Source organism: Heterodontus francisci, chromosome 43 (assembly GCF_036365525.1).
Source record: "Heterodontus francisci isolate sHetFra1 chromosome 43, sHetFra1.hap1, whole genome shotgun sequence".
NCBI classification, from domain to species: domain Eukaryota; kingdom Metazoa; phylum Chordata; class Chondrichthyes; order Heterodontiformes; family Heterodontidae; genus Heterodontus; species Heterodontus francisci.
Genome location: NC_090413.1, coordinates 6,233,831 through 6,253,466, shown reverse-complemented (window position 1 = coordinate 6,253,466; position 19,636 = coordinate 6,233,831). Strand labels below are relative to the sequence as shown.

General features: G+C 44.0%; 1 protein-coding gene across 1 annotated transcript in view; it reads right to left on the bottom strand.

Moving 5' to 3' along the window:
- LOC137355578 (spliceosome RNA helicase DDX39B-like) overlaps window positions 1-13,240 on the bottom strand; it is a 42,183-nt gene extending 28,943 nt beyond the window's left edge. Inside the window, exons 1-5 of the mRNA XM_068020839.1 lie at window positions 13,162-13,240; window positions 11,145-11,357; window positions 7,377-7,504; window positions 6,446-6,538; window positions 722-905 (exon numbers count right to left, since the gene is read on the bottom strand). Coding sequence (XP_067876940.1) covers window positions 722-905; window positions 6,446-6,538; window positions 7,377-7,504; window positions 11,145-11,352 — 613 coding nt within the window. The 5' untranslated portion in view covers window positions 11,353-11,357; window positions 13,162-13,240. The remainder of the gene's footprint in view (window positions 1-721; window positions 906-6,445; window positions 6,539-7,376; window positions 7,505-11,144; window positions 11,358-13,161) is intronic.
- Window positions 13,241-19,636: the final 6,396 nt, after the last annotated feature.

Genomic DNA, 19,636 nt, shown 5'->3' with positions numbered 1-19,636 from the left:
CAGCAATCTGTACCATCTACAAGATGCACTGCAGCAACTCACCCAAGGCTCCTTTGACAGCACCTTCCAAAGCTGCGACCAGTACCACTTAGAAGGATAAGAGCAGCACATGCATAGGAACACCACCACCTGCAAGTTCCCCTCCAAGCCACACACTATCCTGACTTGGAACTACATCGCCATCTCTTCACTGTTGCTGGGTCAAAACCCTGGAACTCCCTTCCTAACAGCACTGTGGGTGTACCTACACCACATGGATTGCAGCAGTTCAAGGAGCTTCTCAAGGGCAATTAGGGATGGGCAATAAACCAACGACGCCTATTTCCCGTGAAAGAATTAAAAAAAGATGTGACCCAGACAGTTGCCAATTCCACCATAGGGTGGGGGTGAGGTGAGAACAAAAGTAGCGACTGAATAGTGAAGAGGGGCAGAAACCTGCCTGATGTTCCACCTTTGGGGCCCAGGACGCTGAAGCCAACGGTAGCTGAAGAAAACTGGTGATTCACTCTACCCAGTCAAGGAATGAAATCAGATGATCAGAATGGCATAACACATCTGCAAAACTATAATGCTTCATTCTGCCCTTTGATATGATTTTCTACCACACACATTAAACAGCAGAACCAGGTATTGAATTGGAACCTACAGAAAGTCTCAAAGGTTGGGTCTGACAGATGGTAGTTAATAAAAAATGCTCTATTCACAAAAGTACTTCACTAACCAAGCTGTTCCAGCATCTTGTCGCATTCATCCAATACAAAGTGTTTGACGTATTTCAGATTGAGTGACTTGTTACGTGTGAGGGCCAGGATCCGCCCCGGTGTCCCCACTACAATATGAGGACAATTCTTCTTCAGGATGTCTTCGTCTTTTTTGATTGACAACCCTCCAAAGAATACAGCTGCCTGTTTAAAACAAAAAAAAAATGCAGTTACAATTAGAGGGATAGCTGCAAAAGCACAGAACTTGGTGAGGACACAGTTTGATGAATCTGCTTAAGGGATTGAATTGCAAACAGAGTTAGGACTTTAAAAATGGGAACTTGGTGAGAGTGTGACTTACTTGAAGAGGGGGAAAGGAGGTGCCAAGTAATTGAAACCAAGCAGCAACAGCAAATATATAAATGATCAGTAATTAGATCTATGAGGATAAAATTAAAATTAAGTAGAGGATAGCAACATATAAAAATCTGCTATACATAATTAATAACTAGGAGTTATGGGGGTCCTCACACCAAGCCATAACAAAAGGATGGGGCCGATTACGGGCCAAAAACGAGATCCTCTTGGATGTAATGGGCGTGACTGAAGTACTGAGTACCTTCTGTCTAGATTAGAGGATTCTGCCAACGTCATGGTAAAGGAGAAGCAATAGTAGGGAAATTGGATAGGATAAAAATAGATTTTAAAAAGTACTCAAAAGGTTGACAGCGCTCAAACTAGAAGCCACCTGGTCTGGACGGGATGCATCCTAGTTTGCTGCGGGAACTAAGGGTGGAAATAGCAGAGGCTCAGGTCATAATCTTCTAATCCTCCTTAGACCTGAGTGTGTGCCAGAGGACTGGAGGATAGTAAATGTTACAACACTGTTGTAAAAAAGGGATAAACCCACATTCTACAGGCCAGTCTGCCTAATTTTGGTGGTGGGACAAACTTTCAGACAATAATCTGAGATCAAAGTAATTGGCACATGAAAAAATATGGCTTAATAAATGGAAGCCAACATGGATTTGTTAAAAGGTAAATGTTTGACTAATTTGAGTGAGTTCGTTTATCGGGTTGATTGGTATCTGGACTTCCAAAGTGTATTTGGCAAAGTACCACATAAATAAACTGGTTAGAGGGAGTGCAACGAAGGTTCACCAAATTAATTCCTCGGATGGAGGGATTGTCCTATGAGGAAAGATTAAATAGACTAGGCCTTTATTCTCTGGAATTAAGAATGAGAGGTGATCTCATTCAAGCATACCAAAATTCTTACAGGGTTCGACAGGGTAGATGCAGGGAGGATGGTTCCCCTGGCTGGGGAGTCCAGAACCAGAGGACACAGTCTCAGAATAAGGGGCAGGCCATTTATGACTGAGCTGAGGAGTGACGGAGGTGGAGGGGGCGACATGATAGAGGTTTACAAAGTTATGAGTGGCGTGGACAGAGTGGATAGTCAGAAGCCTTTTTCCCAAGATGGAAGAGTCAGTTACTAGGGGACATAGGTTTAAGGTGCGAGGCAAGTTCTTTACACAGAGGGTGGTGAGTGCCTGGAACTTGCTGCCGGGGGAGGTGGTGGAAGCAGGTACAATAGCAACGTTTAAGAGGCATCTTGACAAACACATGAATAGGAAGGGAATAGAGGGATACGGCCCCCAGAAGTACAGAAGGTTTTAGTTTAGACAGGCATCAAGATCGGCGCAGGCTTGGAGGGCCAAATGGCCTGTCCCTGTGCTGTTCTTTGTTTGTTCGTTGAATTTCTTGACTCAGAGGGTGGTGAATCTGTGGAATTCTGTGCCCCAGAGGGCTATGGAGGCTCAGTCGTTGAGTATGTTCAAAACTGAGATCGACAGATTTCTACATATTAAAAACATCAAGGGATTCAGGGATAGTGCAGGAAAATGGTGAAGTAGATGATCAGCCATGATCTCTCTGAATGGAAGAGCGGGCTCGAAGGTCTGAATGGCCTACTCCTATTTATGTTCTTAGGGTTCTGAAGGAGCAGTGATGAGCAGCTGTTTTTCCAGACTGCAAGGACAGAGATAGTGGTGCCCCCCAGGGGTCAGTGTTCGGACCACGGCTCTTTCTGATACATATATTCATGACCTGGACTTGAGTAGACAGGGCAAAATTTCAATGTTTGCACAGGACACAAAATTTAAATGTAATGAACAGTGAGGAGAAAAACAGAAGGAGGACATGGGCAAAAATTTAGTGTGAAGTGATTCATTTTAGCAGCAAGAATAAGGAGAGGCAATATAAATCAAATGGTAAAGTTTTAAAGGGAGTGCAAAAGAAACACCTGGGGTGCAGGACAGTTAGAAGGCTGCTGAAAAGCATGTGGGATTCTTGGCTTTATAAATAGAAGCGTAGAGCACAAAGCAAGGAAGTTATAGTAAACGTTATAAATCGCTGGTAAGGCCCCAGATGAACTATTGTGTCCAGTTACGGGCACCTTACTTTAGCAGGTCAAGGTCTTAGACAGGGTGTAGAATTTACTAGAATGGTACCCAGAGATGAAAGACGTCAAAGACTACAGAAACTAGGCTGGCTGCCGTTCTTAGAATAGAGAAGATTAAGAGGGGATTTCATTGAGGTGACAAAAATTATGTAGGGTTTAGATAGGGGTAAATGAGCAGAAATTATTTCCAGTGACAGAAAGGTCAAGATTCAGAGGTCACAGATTCAAGATAATTTGAAAAAGAACCAGAGGTGACATGAGGAAAAGAAATTTATGCAGCGAGATGTTACAATTTGGAATGCACTGCCTGAATGCATGGTGGAAGACTCAATAGTAAATTCCAAGAAACAATTGGATAAATACTTAAGGGGGAAATTTGAAGCTCTGTGGAAAAGGTGCGAGACACACAAACTGGAATGCTCTTTAAAAGAGCCAGCAAAGGCACAATGGGTCAAACAGCCCCCTCCATCCTACAGCATTCTATGAACAGTGTGCATAGGAACAGGAGATGACTATTTAGCCCCTTGAGCCGAAGAACAGAAGGAGACTATTTAGCCCCTTAAGCCTGTTCCTCTATTTAATGAACTAATGGCTGATCTGTAACCTAACTCCATGTACCTGCCTTGCCACATGTCCCTTAATACCTTCAGTTAACAAAAATCTATCCAACTTAGATTTAAAATTTACAATTGATCTAGCATAAACTGCTGTTCCTAGAGAGAGTTTCAAACTTCTATCACCCTTTGTGCACAGAAGTGTTTACAACCTTCACTCCTGAAAGGCTTGGCTCTAATTTTTGGCTATGTCCCCCAGCATTAGATTCTCCAACCAGCAGAAATAGGTAGAGGATAAAAACTATTAGTTCCCCTTAATATCTTGAAACCTTTGATCAAATCACCCCATAATAATCTAAATTTCAGGGAATACAACCCCAGTGTGTATAATCTCTCCTTGTAATTTAATGCTTGGAGTCCAGATATCATTCTGGTAAATCTATGTTCACTCCCTCCAAGGACAATTATATCCTTCCTAAGGTGTGGTGCCCAGAACTGCTCACAGTAACTCCAGGTGTGGTCTAACCAGGGCTTCATAAAGCTGAAGTAAGACAGCTACCCCCCTTGTATTCTCATTCTCTAGATATGAAGGTCAACGTTCCATCAGCCCATTTATTTTCTGTACCTGTTGGTAAAACTTTAATGATCTATGTACCCGGACCCCCAAATCTCTTTGAACCTTCATTGTTTTCTCGCTCATCACAATTTCGAAAGTAACCTGTTCTATCTTTTTAGGTCCAAAATGGATGAACGTACAAATTAGGAGGAGTAGGCCACGCGGCCTGTGAGCCTGCTCTGCCATTCAACGAGATCATGGCTGATCGGACTGTAACCTCAACTCCATATTCCTGTCGACCCTCGCCTACACTGAAATCCATTCATTTAATTTAACAGTCAGAGTCATATACAGCACAGAAGGCAGCCATTCGGCCCATCGAGTCCATACTGGCTCTCCACAGAGCTATACTGTCAATTCCAATCCCTGACTCATCCCTTTCTAATTTTATGCTTCCATCTCCACTACTTACAATGCTGCCCTTGCGTCATCAGCATCTTGGATGTATGGTTGTCTATCCCATCATCCAATTCATTAATAGTAAATTGTTGAGGCCCAAACATAGATCCCTTTGGTACACCACTGGTCACATCCGGCCAATTAGAGCAATTGTCCATTATCCCTACAGTCATGAGTTTCAACATCAGTTTTATTGAAAGCCTTTTGGAAGTTCATACAGATAATATTTATAGACATTCCCCTCTCTACTACAAGTCACCTGTTCAAAAACTGGACGTTTTTTCAGTTTAAAAAAATACAATTTGCATACAGGAAATGTTGGGAAATTGAGCAGAAAAAAAAAACAGCCTTTTCTGGCGGATCCCAAATAAAATTCCAGCAATAGAATTCAGTTTACAGGGTTTTGGTTAGATTTGAAGTAACAGTATTCACAATATTGACTGGCTGGACAATAATCCTTAGTCTCCATTTTTTAATGTTCAATAACTTGCAATTATAATATCTTCAATATCTAAAAAAAGTCCCGTGTCACTTCAGCAGTATTATCATGCAAAAATGGATGCTGTTCAAAGGAAGTCAAGTGGGTCTGAAAGGAGAAAGCAGATGGAGAATCAGGGAGGGAATTTCACAGCATGAGGTCGAAACAGGTGAAGGCGCAGCCTGCAATGGTAAGCAATTCTGGGGGTGGGTTTTAAGGCTGGTGGAAGTAGAAAAGGGAAAGGCTATGTTGAGATTTGAACATGAAAATGAGTGCTTTAAGTTGGAAGCATTGGGGAATCAAGAACCAATATAGGTCAGCAAGTTAAGGGTGGTGATGGGGGAGGGGGAAAGCGCATGAGCAAGTATGCAGAATAGTTTTGGATGAACTGAAGGTTAAAAATATGGAGGATGAAATGCTAGTCAGGAGAGCATGGGAATAGTCCAGTCTGAAGGTGATAAAAGCATAGTTGAGTATTGATGAGATCAGCTGAGGTAGGGGCAGAGGTAGCTGATGCTAAAGGTGGGAGTAGGAGGTCTTAGCGATGGAGAAGACATGGAATCAGAAACTCAGCTCAGGGTCAAATACAATGGTAAGGCCACAAACAGTCTGGTTCAGCCTGAGACAGTGACCAAGGAAGCAAGAATGGCTGAAGACTAAAATTTCATTCTTCATGTTTACCCTATTCCATCTGTATGTTCGATATAGTAACTGGAACTCAGCCATCATTTACAATAATGTGGGCATCTCATCTATAGAATGTTAATAATCCACTCACCCAGTCTATAGGATGCTTACAACTCATAAGCACTCCATCTACAGGGTAGTTACAGTAATCCACACTCAGCCCACCCACAGAATATTTAGTAATCCACTCACCCCATCTATAGGACATGCATAGTAATACAGATGTTAGATGCTTCAAAGTAATAAACCTGCAAAACTAGAGAGAGCAAAATTAATGTGTAGCCAGCCTGGATGCCCACTGCAAATTCCAGTGGCAAAAGCAGGTTACTCTAAACAGCCCAGTGTTTTCCCAGCAGTGCAGTTACCAGACACCTCTGGAAGCTACCGATACCACTACAAAATGGAAATCGGTACAGCAGCTTCCAATTGAGAGCCTCTAATGACTGAAGCCTCCCAAATGGCTTGATTTCCCTAACCATGTAGACATTAGGCAAGGTGACACAGCTGGCACACATACAAGGCACTCTACTCTGCATGGGCACTTACCTTGATATTTGGCATGTACTTGGAGAATCTCTCATACTCTTTGCTGATTTGGAAAGCCAGCTCTCTTGTATGGCACATGACAAGAACAGACACCTGTTTTGGAGACAAGAGAGAGGAATACTGCGTAAAAATGAAACGTGCAGCTACTCTGAACGTGGTTAGCAAAACTTTACATGTACTGGCTGACATCTAGTCTGCTTCTGAACTCAACCAAAACAATACAAACTTCTAATATGGGTGCACACTCAGTGCAACTTGAAACACTTTACAAACGTGTACGACTTCAAATTTTAGTTTCTCTTTTCTGGGCACCAGCAGCCATTTGGCAGCTCATCAGGCCACTGTGCACAGTAAAGGGGATGGGCATCCCAGCTGACCCAATGCTGCTCTTCCCGAAGATCCACACACATACCCTTCAATGAAAATCACTTAAAGCAGGAACACCAACTGAACATTGACCACACTAGCACTGAAGCTGGAAGCTTTATGATCTTCCACAATGAAAGGGGCCATTCCTCCAGGATAATCAAGAAATCTCAACTTTTGCTCTTGGATTTAGCAATAGTCTGGACACAAAACCAAAGAGAAGCGCACACAAATAAATTGAACCCTATGCCTGTTGCTTTTATGTCAAGTAAGAGCAGACTAGCATCAACAGGCTGCGCAACAAGTGTTATCTTGCACAGAATAGATCCAGTAAAGTATCCAGAGATAGGCAGCAATGGGATCAGGGCTGATGAAGCTTTACACTGTGTTTAGGATGTATTTATGTCATGTCAGTTTCAATTTCGAACTAAACAGATTAACAAATCAGGATTTCCAGCATCTGCAGTTATTTGGTTTTGTTAGGTGAGATATGAGTTTGTTAAAGTCCAATACAGTATTCATTATGTTACCATTTCTACCCCAGCAGTCTCATCTGGCAACTTACCTGTCCGTCAACAGCCTCCAATTGCTGCAGAGTAGCAAGGACAAAAACAGCGGTCTTCCCCATTCCAGATTTGGCCTGACAGAGGATGTCCATCCCGAGAATGGCCTGAGGAATACACTCATGTTGAACTGCAGAGAGAGTAGATGCACTAGTTATGCACCATTCTAGATATATTTTGGGGTAAATCCAGCTCACCATGTCATTCTACGCAGCCCTGGCCAGGTAGCTCTTCCCTTATCGGCCACATAACACTGGAAAACAAACTCATTCAGTCCTACTTGTGCCCCAATCATTTACACTGGCAATTGTCTGTGAGGAATGTACAGCACAGAAATAGACCACTCAGCCCAACTGGTCCATGTCAGTGTTTATGTTTCACACAGTCTCCTCCAAACACTCTTCATCTAACGCCTATCAGCATAACCGTATTCCTTTCTCCCTCATATTATCTAACCTCCCCTGAAATGATTTATACTAGTCGCCTCAACTACTCCATGGCAATGTGTTCCACATTCTTAACACACACTAGATAAAAAGGTTTCTCCTGAATTCCTTACTGGATTTATTAGTGGCTATTTTGTATTTACGATCTAAAAACAAGAAATGCTGGAAATACTCAGCAGCTCTGGCAGCATCTGTGGAGAGAGAAGCAGAGTTCACGTTTCAGGTCAGTGACCCTTCATCAGAAGTTGTATTTATGATCACTAGTTTTGGACCCCCACACAAATGGAAACATCTTCTAAGACTATCCTATCAAACCCTTTCATAATCTTAAAGGCCTCTCAGGTCCTCATCCCTCAGCTTTTTCTTTCCTAAAGAGCCCCACTCTGTTCAATCTTCGCTGAAGATTTGTAAGCGGTCAGTTCTGTTATCCTAGCAAATATGGAAAGCAAAACTTTTTATATGCTTTCATGGGATGTGGACATCACTGGCAAGGTCAGCATTTGTTGCCCATCCCTAATTGCCCTTGACAACTGAGTGGCTTGATGGGCCATTTCAGACAGCAGTAAAGAGTCAACCACATTGCTGTGGGTCCAGGCCAGACCGGATAAGGACGGCAGATTTCCTTCCCAGAAGGACATTAGTGAACCAGTTGGGTTTTTTCAATCGACGATAGTTTCATGGCACCATTACTGAGATTAACTTTCAATTCATATTGATTCTTATTAAATAATTAAATTTAAATTCCACCAGTTGCCGTGGTGCGATTTGAACTCGTGTCCCCGGGGTATTAGCCTGGGCCTGTGAATTACTAGTCCAGTGACATTACAACTACGCCAGTGTCTCCCAGCACTCTAAATGTCGTCCAACCAAGGTTTGATACAAGTTTAACAATTCTACCCCTCTCAAAATGAATCCCAGTGATTTGTCTTTTTGTCTTATTAACTTGTGTTGCTACTTTTAGTGATGTGTATCTGTATCCCTAGTTCCCTTTGTTTACCAGACTTATTTTCCAAAGAGTATGGGGCCATGTTATCTTTCTACTAAAATGCACCCATATTGTGCATGTAAATTGCAAATGAATTTCATTCTGCACGTTTAGAGTCAGAGTGTTATACAACATAGAAACAGGCCCTTCGGCCATCGTGTCCGTGTCGGCCATCAAGCACCTATCTATTCTAATCCCATTTTCCAGCACTTGACCCATAGCCTTGTATGCTATGGCGTTTCAAGTGCTCATCTACATACTTCTTAAATGTTGAGGGTTCCTGCCTCTACCACCCCTTCATGCAGTGTGTTCCAGATTCCAAACACCCTCTGGGTGAAAACATTTTTCCTCAAATCCCCTCTAAACCTCCTGCCCCTTACCTAAAATCTATGCCCCCTGGTTATTGACACCTCTGCTAAGGGAAAAAGTTTCTTCCTATCTACGCCCTCATAATTTTGTGTACCTCTATCAGGTCTCCCCTCAGCCTTCTCTGCTCTAAGGAAAACAACCCTAGCCTATCCAGTCTCTCTTCATAGTTGAAATGCTCCAGCCCAGGCAACATCCTGGTGAATCTCCTCTGCACCCTCTCCAGCACAATCACATCCTTCCTATAGTGTGGCAACCAGAACTGTATGCAGTATTCCAGCTGTGGCCTAACTAGTGTTTAATACAGCTCCATCATAACCTCCCTGTTCTTATATTCTATGCCTCGGCTAATAAAGGCAGATATCTCATATGCCTTCCTAACCACCTTTACTAACTACCTGTGCTGCTGCCTTCAGTGATCTATGGACAAGAACACCAAGGTCCCTCTGTATTTCCTCGAGCCCTACCACCCATTGTATATTCCCTTGTCTTATTTTGTATTTTGTCATCATCCTCCTCAGTATTGATGATATCTGCCAATTGGGGGTTATCTGGAAATTTTGAAATTGTACTTCTGATTCGAGTCCAAATTGTTCATGTAAATCGTGAACACCACTGTCCCAGAACTAATTCCTGTGGAACACCATTTCCCACCTTGGGCCAGTGAGTACCTGTAATCCCGACTCATTCTTGTTTGTAGCCAGTTTGTTACATCAGATGTTCTGACCTCAGTCATGAGTCTACTTTGCAGAGCCTTATCAAAGGCCTCTTGAAAATTCAAATACTGCTACTGAATTACTCTTTCAGTCTGTTACTTCTTCAAAGAATTCAATAATGTTGATCAAGCATCACTTTCCCCATTGAAATTGTTATTTTTTTGATTTCAATGTTATTCCATTATGCTTTTCTGCAAAGATTCCACCATCTTCTCTACCAACATTAAGCTAACTGGTCTATAGTCCCCTGGACTTGTTCCATATCCCTTATTAGGTATAAGAACATTAGCTGTACTATTCCCTTTTATGCAATAGTGCCTTTGCTATCTCTTGGCCAAATTCTTTCCATACGCATGTTTGCAATCCATCTGGGCCAGGGGATTTACCTTCTCTAAGTTTAAGTGGTTTATTAATTACCTCCCCCTTTATATATTTCTTGATCTCTTTTTCTGATGTCATTTCCACCTGTTCGGCAAAGTAACTATTCAATATTTCTGCCATTTTGCTGTCATTACCCAAGAGTTTATTGTGTGCATCCTTTAGTGGCAACCCCTATCCTGATTTTTATTTTGCTATTTAAGTGTCTAGAGAACACTTGACTATTTTCTCTCATTTGATTATTGATCCCAATTCTTTTTTTTTAAACTTTTTTCCTAACTTCTGTGTCATGCTCTCCTCTGTTGTCTGTGCACTTAGTGTATGCTTTTTATTTTGTTTCAATTTGACCCTTATCTCTTTATTCATCCGTGGTGTTCATTTATTGGCTAGTTTGTACCTTTTTTTTGAAAATACATTTCCCTGAACAGAAGATATATGGAATGTCCGACAGAAAGTGGCAGAAGCAGACTCCATAAGCATTTAAAATGTGACTAACCATAAAGGAACATTGACACCTCAAGTGGATATTTCTTTCAGAGAGCCAGCCCAAGCTCAATGAGCTCCTTATAAGTGGGAAAATTCTATTATTGTATAACCATGCACTCCAACCCAAAAGCAAAACTAAGTGCCTCACATGACTGACACAAACCTTGAAAGTTGTACATTGGCCATCCAATCAAACCAACAAATACCATGCTCAAGTTGTGGTGTGCGATTTAGTTTTTCTCTGCCAGGCAGTAATGGTACCACAATTAACTTCAATATTCCCAGGGTTAGAGGAACAAACCTTAGTCAGGTTTCCGATCACTATCCACTAACCTGCAGGGACTTATGATGGATATGGCCCAAATATAGCAAAGGATATGGTTGAAACATTACCTTCTGAGGGGTGCTCAAAGCCACAGTCCACAATGGCTCGCAGCAGCTCTGGCTTGAGCAAGAAATCTCTGAAGCCAGAGCTGTGAATGGAAACATAGGAACCCTTCACGTCCTTCTTAGTAGGAGCTGTTGCCGGTTCTGCTGCGGTCTGGTTTTCATCATCCTCTTCATAGTCCAACAGCTCATTTTCAACATCATTCTCTGCCATCTTGTCTGATGGAAACAAACAACTACTATCATAAAACTCAGGAAAGTTGATTCAACAAATTTTTGATCCAGCTCATCCACTAAAGTGAATTTCAGACCCCAATGCTTTTTCTGCAGTGAAAGTATGATTGTAAAGGCAAGGTCTGGGATGGAACACATCTCACTCAGGCACCCACCACTCCCACCTCAGACACACACAGGAGTACAGCTCCCCAGGGCTCGCATCTATTCTGTTTAACCCCTGCCCTGCTTGCCTCCCCCTATCTGGGTTTTCCTCTCTGCCAGCAGCCCACCCACCAACTGTCACACCCTCACCATCCTCTTTTCACCCACCTCTGGGATCTGTCTCCCCTCCACCTTCCCCAATCCCTCTTTCTCCTGCCAATTCCTGTTCTCACCTGCTCCCCACTATTCTCTCCTCTGTCAACCACCATGTTCCCCAAGCACTTCGCCCTCCACCCCCAGCACACATACTTTCCCCCCAACCATTCTATCTCTCTCTTTCACTCACCATCTATTTCTCTCCCCACCACCCCCCACCCCCTACAATCACTAACTCTCCCCTCTCCTGCTGACTCAGCCCACCCCTCTCTCCCTGGTGCTAACTCTCCCCCACAGCCGGCGCTCTCGCTCCCACACCCCCACCCCACCAGATCTCACACACTCTCTCACCCAGTATCCCCCCCCCCACCAGCCTCCCCCCCAGCGCGCACTCACTCATTCATTCTCAGCTCCCTCCCCACCCCCCCCAGGCTCTCTCACTCCTCCCCCGACAGTGGCGCAGTGGTTAGCACTGCAGCCTCACAGCTCCAGGGACCCGGGTTCGATTCTGGGTACTGCTTGTGTGGAGTTTGCAAGTTCTCCCTGTGTCTGCGTGGGTTTTCTCCGGGTGCTCCGGTTTCCTCCCACAAGCCAAAAGACTTGCAGGTTGGTAGGTAAATTGACCATTATAAAATTGTCAGTAGTATAGGTAGGTGGTAGGGAAATATAGGGACAGGTGGGGATATTTGGTAGGAATATGGGATTAGTGTAGGATTAGTATAAATGGGTGGTTGATGGTCGGCACAGACTCGGTGGGCCGAAGGGCCTGTTTCAGTGCTGTATCTCTAATCTAAAAAAAATCTAATATCTTGCTCCCCTTCACTTTGCCCTCCCGGGTCCTCTTGCTCCCCCTCCCCTCTCACAGCACCCCCACCCCCATCTCTCCCCCTCCCCCGGCTCTCCCCCTCCCCTCCCACAGCGCCCTCACCCCCGGCTCTCCCCCTCCCCTCTCACACCCACCCTCCCCCACCCCTCCCCCTCCCCTCTCACACCACCCCCCCTCCCCCAGCTCTCCCCCTCCCCTCTCACACCACCCCCCTCCCCCGGCTCTCCCCCTCCCCTCTCACACCACCCCCCTCCCCCACCCCCAGCTCTCCCCCTCCCCTCTCACACCACTCCCCCCACTGGCCCCCCCCCCCACCCCCGGCTCTCCCCCGCCCCTCTCACACCGCCCCCCCGCCCCTCTCACACCGCCCCCCCCCGGCTCTCCCCCTCCCCTCTCACACCCCCAGCTCTCCCCCTCCCCTCTCACACCACTCCCCCCACTGGCCCCCCCCACCCCCGGCTCTCCCCCGCCCCTCTCACACCGCCCCCCCCGGCTCTCCCCCTCCCCTCTCACACCGCCCCCCCCCCCCCCGGGTCTATAAACTGCCGCCCGATCCCGGATTGTGTCGCAATCGAGGAGAGGCCCCTGCCCCCAGAACACACGGCCGGGCCTGCGGACTCCCCACGGGCCTCAGGGCCCAGGCTGCCGGCCTCCCGCTCCCACCTGCTGCTGTTGTTGCCGCCGCTCCCGCTCTCGTTCCTTGGCAAATGGCCGCTCCCTCAGCACGCTCTCCGCAGGTTGACCTCCGCCGGATGTGCCGCCCTCTGCTGCAGGTCGATTGGTCAATCCGGCTGTCGGTCAGTCCACCCAGCGATCACGGCCTGTTTCGATTGGCTATGTCCCACACGTTTCAAATACGTCATGAGCGACCAGCGCATCCGATTGGCTGAAGCCGCTGTCAATTATCCTGGAGAGGCGCCGAGAGACAGATTGCAGCCAACTTCGACAGAGGCCGGAGCCTGGGGCAGAGGATAGGGGGTAATAGTGCCAGGGTGTGTGGAGAATGGGCAATGGGGGCCTCCTTCTCCCTCTTCACAGATGCTGCTAGATTTGCTGCGTGTTTCTAGCATTTTCTGTTTTTATTTCAGTTTTCCAGCATCTGTTCCAGGTAGTCAGTTTGTTTATCATTAATGTTCTTGGGCCCATTGTCCCATTTCCTACTTGAAGACTGTATCATTGCACAATGTGGTGACAAAGTTCAGTCAGTAAGTTTGAATTATTACATCATGCTCTCTTCAGCAAACAAATAAGCAGCAAAGTCTGCTAAGTTGTATATTTGATACATTCAGAACAGCTTTAGCTTGCACAGTGGCGCAGTGGTTAGCACCGCAGCCTCACAGCTCCAGAGACCCGGGTTCAATTCCGGGTACTGCCTGTGTGGAGTTTGCAAGTTCTCCCTGTGTCTGTGTGGGTTTCCTCCGGGTGCTCCGGTTTCCTCCCACATGCCAAAGACTTGCAGGTTGATAGGTAAATTGGCCATTATAAATTGCCCCTAGTATAGGTAGGTGGTAGGGAAATATAGGGACAGGTAGGAATGTGGAATTAGTGTAGGATTAGTGTCAATGGGTGGTTGATGGTCGGCACAGACTTGGTGGGCTGAAAGGCCTGTTTCAGTGCTGTATCTCTAAACTAAAGGTATTCAGCACATTATATATGCTTATTAAGCAGTCGTTTTGAAAAGGGACACTCTCCTTGTTGACTAAGCTTTTTCATCTAAACATGGTCCATAATCTGAAGCCTGAGAATGAACAACTTGACCATTTCATTATTACTAGCTACGATTCAAATCTACACGCTATATATCAGTCAAAAGAAAACAAAAACCTTAACCATATGCAGTTAACCCCCAAATCTTAATTCTATAGAGTATCTTACAGTCCCCTCTTTCAGGGTGAAGGAATCATTTCTGATTTTTCAAGGTCCAACAACCCCATCATTTATAACTGTTCGTACTAGAGTGCAACCCTTACAGCTTTTTTTTTTAAGAGATACAGCACTGAAACAGGCCCACCGAGTCTGTGCCGACCATCAACCACCCATTTATACTAATCCTACACTAATTCCATATTCCTACCACATCCCCACCTGTCCCTATATTTCCCTACCACATACCTGTACTAGGGGCAATTTATAATGGCCAATTTACCTACCAACCTGCAAGTCTTTTGGCTTGTGGGAGGAAGCCGGAGCACCCGGAGAAAACCCACGCAGACACAGGGAGAACTTGCAAACTCCACACAGGCAGTTCCCAGAATTGAACCCGGGTCGCTGGAGCTGTGAGGCTGCGGTGCTAACCACTGTGCCGCCCAATTTTGCCTTGGATATAATATTGATTTTTCTATATCGAATCGATGCCACACAGCCTCAGTAACAGATCCTCCTGCCACTCCATCCTTAATGAACCTTCTCTGATGAGTGTGTGATGAAACATTATACTCTCTTTCCAATTCCCAATATCTCCTGACAGTGTTAATATGGAACCAATCCCACTCTGGTTAAAGATCTACTTGAGCCCAATCTATATAATGATTGTCACACAGCCCCTGAGGTAAATTAAATCAATTACAACTGATACAGTTTTTAATTGCACATTCGAACACAACTTGATGTGTGACCTGAACTACCAGCCCATTATTGGGTCCTTCTGTAAAGTAGGCCCCATAGTTTCCTGGGCTGGAGTGTCCTGTTCGGAATGGGACAGAGATTGTCTCCCATGTCCATCCTGGATAACAAACATCGAGGGATATATGTAAACTGTTTCCAGCACTTTGCTGCTGCCACACACTCATACTTGCCCTCATGTCTTTTGTGAATGTAAGGAAATTGTGATTGCCACAGTGTCAACGGTACCTGGCGTGACGACATCAGGTATCCCGGGAAGGATGTCCTGTGTGTGATTTGTTATCCTTTCTAACCCTCAAACCGATGGTACTTATTGTTGCTACTAAAGGAAAATTGCTGTCATCTTTAGCCATTCTCCACCAATATCCTCATCCCATACTGGGACTAGGCGTAACCCTGGGCAACCGTATAATGTTAGCTGGCAGCTGTATTCTGCATTCTAGGATCAATGATGAGCCATCTTGTACAGGCAGTTTGTTTATAGCTCCGTCAGCAGAGATGCAATGCCGTGCCCTCTTAGGTGGGTGTAAAAGATCCCATGGCACTATTTTAAAGATGAGTAGGGGAGTTATACCCAGTGTTCTGGCTAATATTTACCCCTCAACATCACAAGAACAGATTATTTGGTCATTATCACGTTACTATTTGCGGGAGCTTGCCGTGTACAAATTGGCTGCTGTGTTTCCGACATGACAACAGTTTGATCTACGCTCCTGTGAAACTGAGGAGCAGCCCCCTCAGATAATGAAAGAGGGGCTGCAACCTCTCACACTCTCCGTAGACATGAAACAGGTGGTCCGAGAGTCTGTAAATGGGCTTAACAGTTGATTGTACGGGACCGCCACATGCAACACCTGCACATCAAATCCCCGCTGGACAAAGGGAGGATTCCTGCATGGAGAGCCTTCCATTCCACCTCTTTCAGACAGTAGGAAGGAACGCCAAGGCCTCATTGACCTTGCCCGCCTCCTTGTCTCCAACCTGGAGACAATTGACTAGGTTACACCGGGTGGATCCAGTACTGGACGCTACATATTTTAATACACAGGGCCCTGTTATTTTCAGACAGAAAGAATATGTACAAACATTGTGCCTGTTTCAGCTCAACAAAATAAGTGACAGCCATTCATTGGTTCATTCCTCAGGACAATGCCGTGACCAATCAGAGTCAAGCTGCCTGGTTTAAATGTTAAACAAAGCTTGGCAGTTAACTGTCAGTCACTGTATACTGGTGCATTCTCCATGGTAATGCCTCTACCAATCAGAGTTCACTTGCCATCCAATCAGTACTCTTATCTCATGCAGTATAAGTTGTTGTTTTCCCTTACATTGGTTATTCTTGCGATTGTCGTGATGAGTACAAGATGAAAAGCTTCAACAACATGTCTCTATTTTCAGCAATACTCAAGTTCTGTACTACTAAATGACAAAATGTGTTATTAATAAGATTGGGGTAGAATTTACAATTGGGAGTCAGGCTTGTGGGACTTTTAAATATATTGGTTTAAATATTAAGCAGAATAGGTCTGGAATAACTTTAAATCAACAATCCTATTTAGAGAGTGTTACTCCCATCCCAGTTAATTGAACTAGGTCATTACAGAAAAATGACATTATCTGGTACCTCAGAATAAAAAACAAGAATACACTCAGAATAAACTTTCTCCAACTATCTAACTCCCCTTTGTTTTGCCTCTCATTAGTTTATCCTCATGTTTATTGACAGCCACCAAAACGTCACGGTCATGAGGATTTTGGCTTCTGGTTCTGTTCTGAGACTGTTCTGTAGCCTTCATTTCATTGTCTAATCTATTCGAGCTACAGCCTCTACTTTCACTCTTGTGTCTCTGGACTACGACTACGAGATCTCCCTCTTACACTATCAGAGGCTCTTTCTCCAGTAGGTTTTCTCATGCAAGAGTCACTTCCGGACTTAACATCAGCACTTGCACTACGCTTTCTGACTCTCCACCCTTTCACCTCTGTCTGCCAGTCAATTGACCTCACTTCTTGGCCATCATGCTGAACATTCAACCAATATTTAAACTTGCCAGTAGCTTTTCCTTCTCATCCCATAATTGTCACATTCTGTCCATTCACAAGACCCCTCTGTAATATATGTCACCTGAGTACCCACTCTAGGCAAAAAGCCCCTAGTTGCAATAGCTTTGTCCTGTGTGTCATGATCACCCACATTGGCACTATCCAGCCCTTGATCTACTGTATTCTGTTCCTCAGGACCTTCATCACAAAATACATGAGCATTTCAGGTACCAGCTGCTCAGAGACCGAGATTTTGTAATTAATTCTGATTCATTCATGAATCTTAACAGTTTTGCCAAGTTTTCTAAGTAGTGTCTTACCATATTACCTTACCAGGGCCTTTCCATTCCCTATGACTCTCTATTTTCTCATACACCAAATCGCCTAAATTGGAGTCTGTTTCAGATGGTCTTAATGCTCTCCAAATTTTCTCTGAGACCTCAGCCATGATGAAAGCCTGCCTCTCTGCATTTAAAGCATTCAAATATGCAGAAAAAATTGAACAAATTATAGTGCCTTCTAGCGTATGAGAACTAACGCACAGAACAGAAGGCAATTTGGGATTTCACCCATAGACTAATTGATAGGCACTATATCCTCCAACCATCTGGAGTGAATTCTTTACGTGAACTGCCCATGCCAGGATGGTTGTCAACTTGCAGTCAGGTTGATCAGCTAAAGTTTTATGCAACATTTCATCAATCACCACATGATTCCTTTCACAGAGTCCATTGCTGAAAGGACTTTTAGCTGCTGTAGTCATGATCACGAGGTTCATGTTTTCACACGTCTCTGAACTCGTCATTGGTAAATACCCCTCCCATTATCAATCGGAAATTTCTCTGGTGTCCCAAGTCTGATCCCTATCCATTTCTCCACGATTTTGTCCAGAATAACTCTTTTGTCCATACTATGTATTATTATAGAAAGACTAAATATGGTTGCTAAGTCTATAAAATGTAGAATGAAAATATTTTTATTTTTGTCCCATACCTTTAGATCCAGGGCAACTAACTCGTTAAAGTCACATGCCAATGGAAGGCTTACGGTATCCTCCGATACGTTTTGCTGATTTCACACTTCTCACTAATCGCTTCTATTAGCCTCGTATATTCTTCATCAATCACTTTTGTATCCTTTAGCAGGGTTTTTAACCTTTGACAAGTAGGTGAGCAAATTGTCTATCTAATTTTAAGACACTTTGCTATTTTTCCCTCTCTGATTCTTATCATCTGATCCTATTAATACTTGTTTAATACTCTGATGAGAAAGATCAAGTTTTGTTGAGGGGATACAATAATGTCCTCATTGGGTAAACTGCAGATCCACTGACTTGCTAAAAATAATTGTCTTATCATGCTTCATTTTAAGTTTCATCTGTGAATTTTTCCACAGTAAGTTTGCTCAACAGCATAGGTATTTCACTGGTGACTACATCAGTACTTATAAAATGGCTTACTGCAGCGAATTACAACTCTCTTTACTGACCTCAATGTGTTGTCATCACCAAACCTAAAATACATAGTACCTTTATATTCCTTAACCAAGCGACGATCCTCAGTACTTAGTGAATCAAGATAACATTTTAACCAACCTGTCCCACATAATGGTAAAGTGCAAACACTGTCTAGCACTGTACAGTTAAAAGAATCTATGACTAACCCGTTCATCACAGGACTAAAACTCCTTGTGACCAGTATAATTTGTTCAGATTCATCATTATCTTCATCTTCTTCCTCGGAATTCTCTTTGCTGTTTGTAATTGCGAGGACTTTGTCTCCTCACTTTGGGTAGTTCACCACATAATGATACTTTGAGTCACAACCAAAACACCTATTAACTGTTCCTTGGGCAGTCCTGGGATTCATTCACCTATTATTTTTGTTCCAATTCTGTCTTCTGTTGTAATAGCCAAAGCTGCCAAAGGTCTTTAATCTTCACTCTGCCTGTCTTTAATCCTTCCAATGTATAGACACCTGTATTCAGTATCTGGACTATTTTGAAATCTGGCAATCATTGAATATTCTATTCTTTATGTCATCATGGACTGTCTCATTTGTTCCATGAAGGCTGAAGGAAATAGCTATAAATGACTGTTCCTTCAGGAATTTTTTCAAGGCAGCAGACATCTGATCCAACAGGGTCTCCCTCTCTAAAAAGCACACATTACTTACAACCAGTTGCTGACCCATATAAGACACCTTGGCACAATCCAGTAATTTAAACACTGGTCCAGGGATCCCCAAATAGAATTTCATCAATCTTTTATACAACCTGTTAAAGTCCATGATATATTCTTCCATGGAATGACCATCTGTTTTCCGAAATCTATCAAATTCTGACTATGCCTCATAGGCATTTAACAGATCATCTTTCATTGTAGACTTCATCCAAGAACTCTAATAGAAGGTCCAGAACTTCATCACAATCCAACTGACAGACATCCAGCTCACAAAATACTTTACTTCTGATT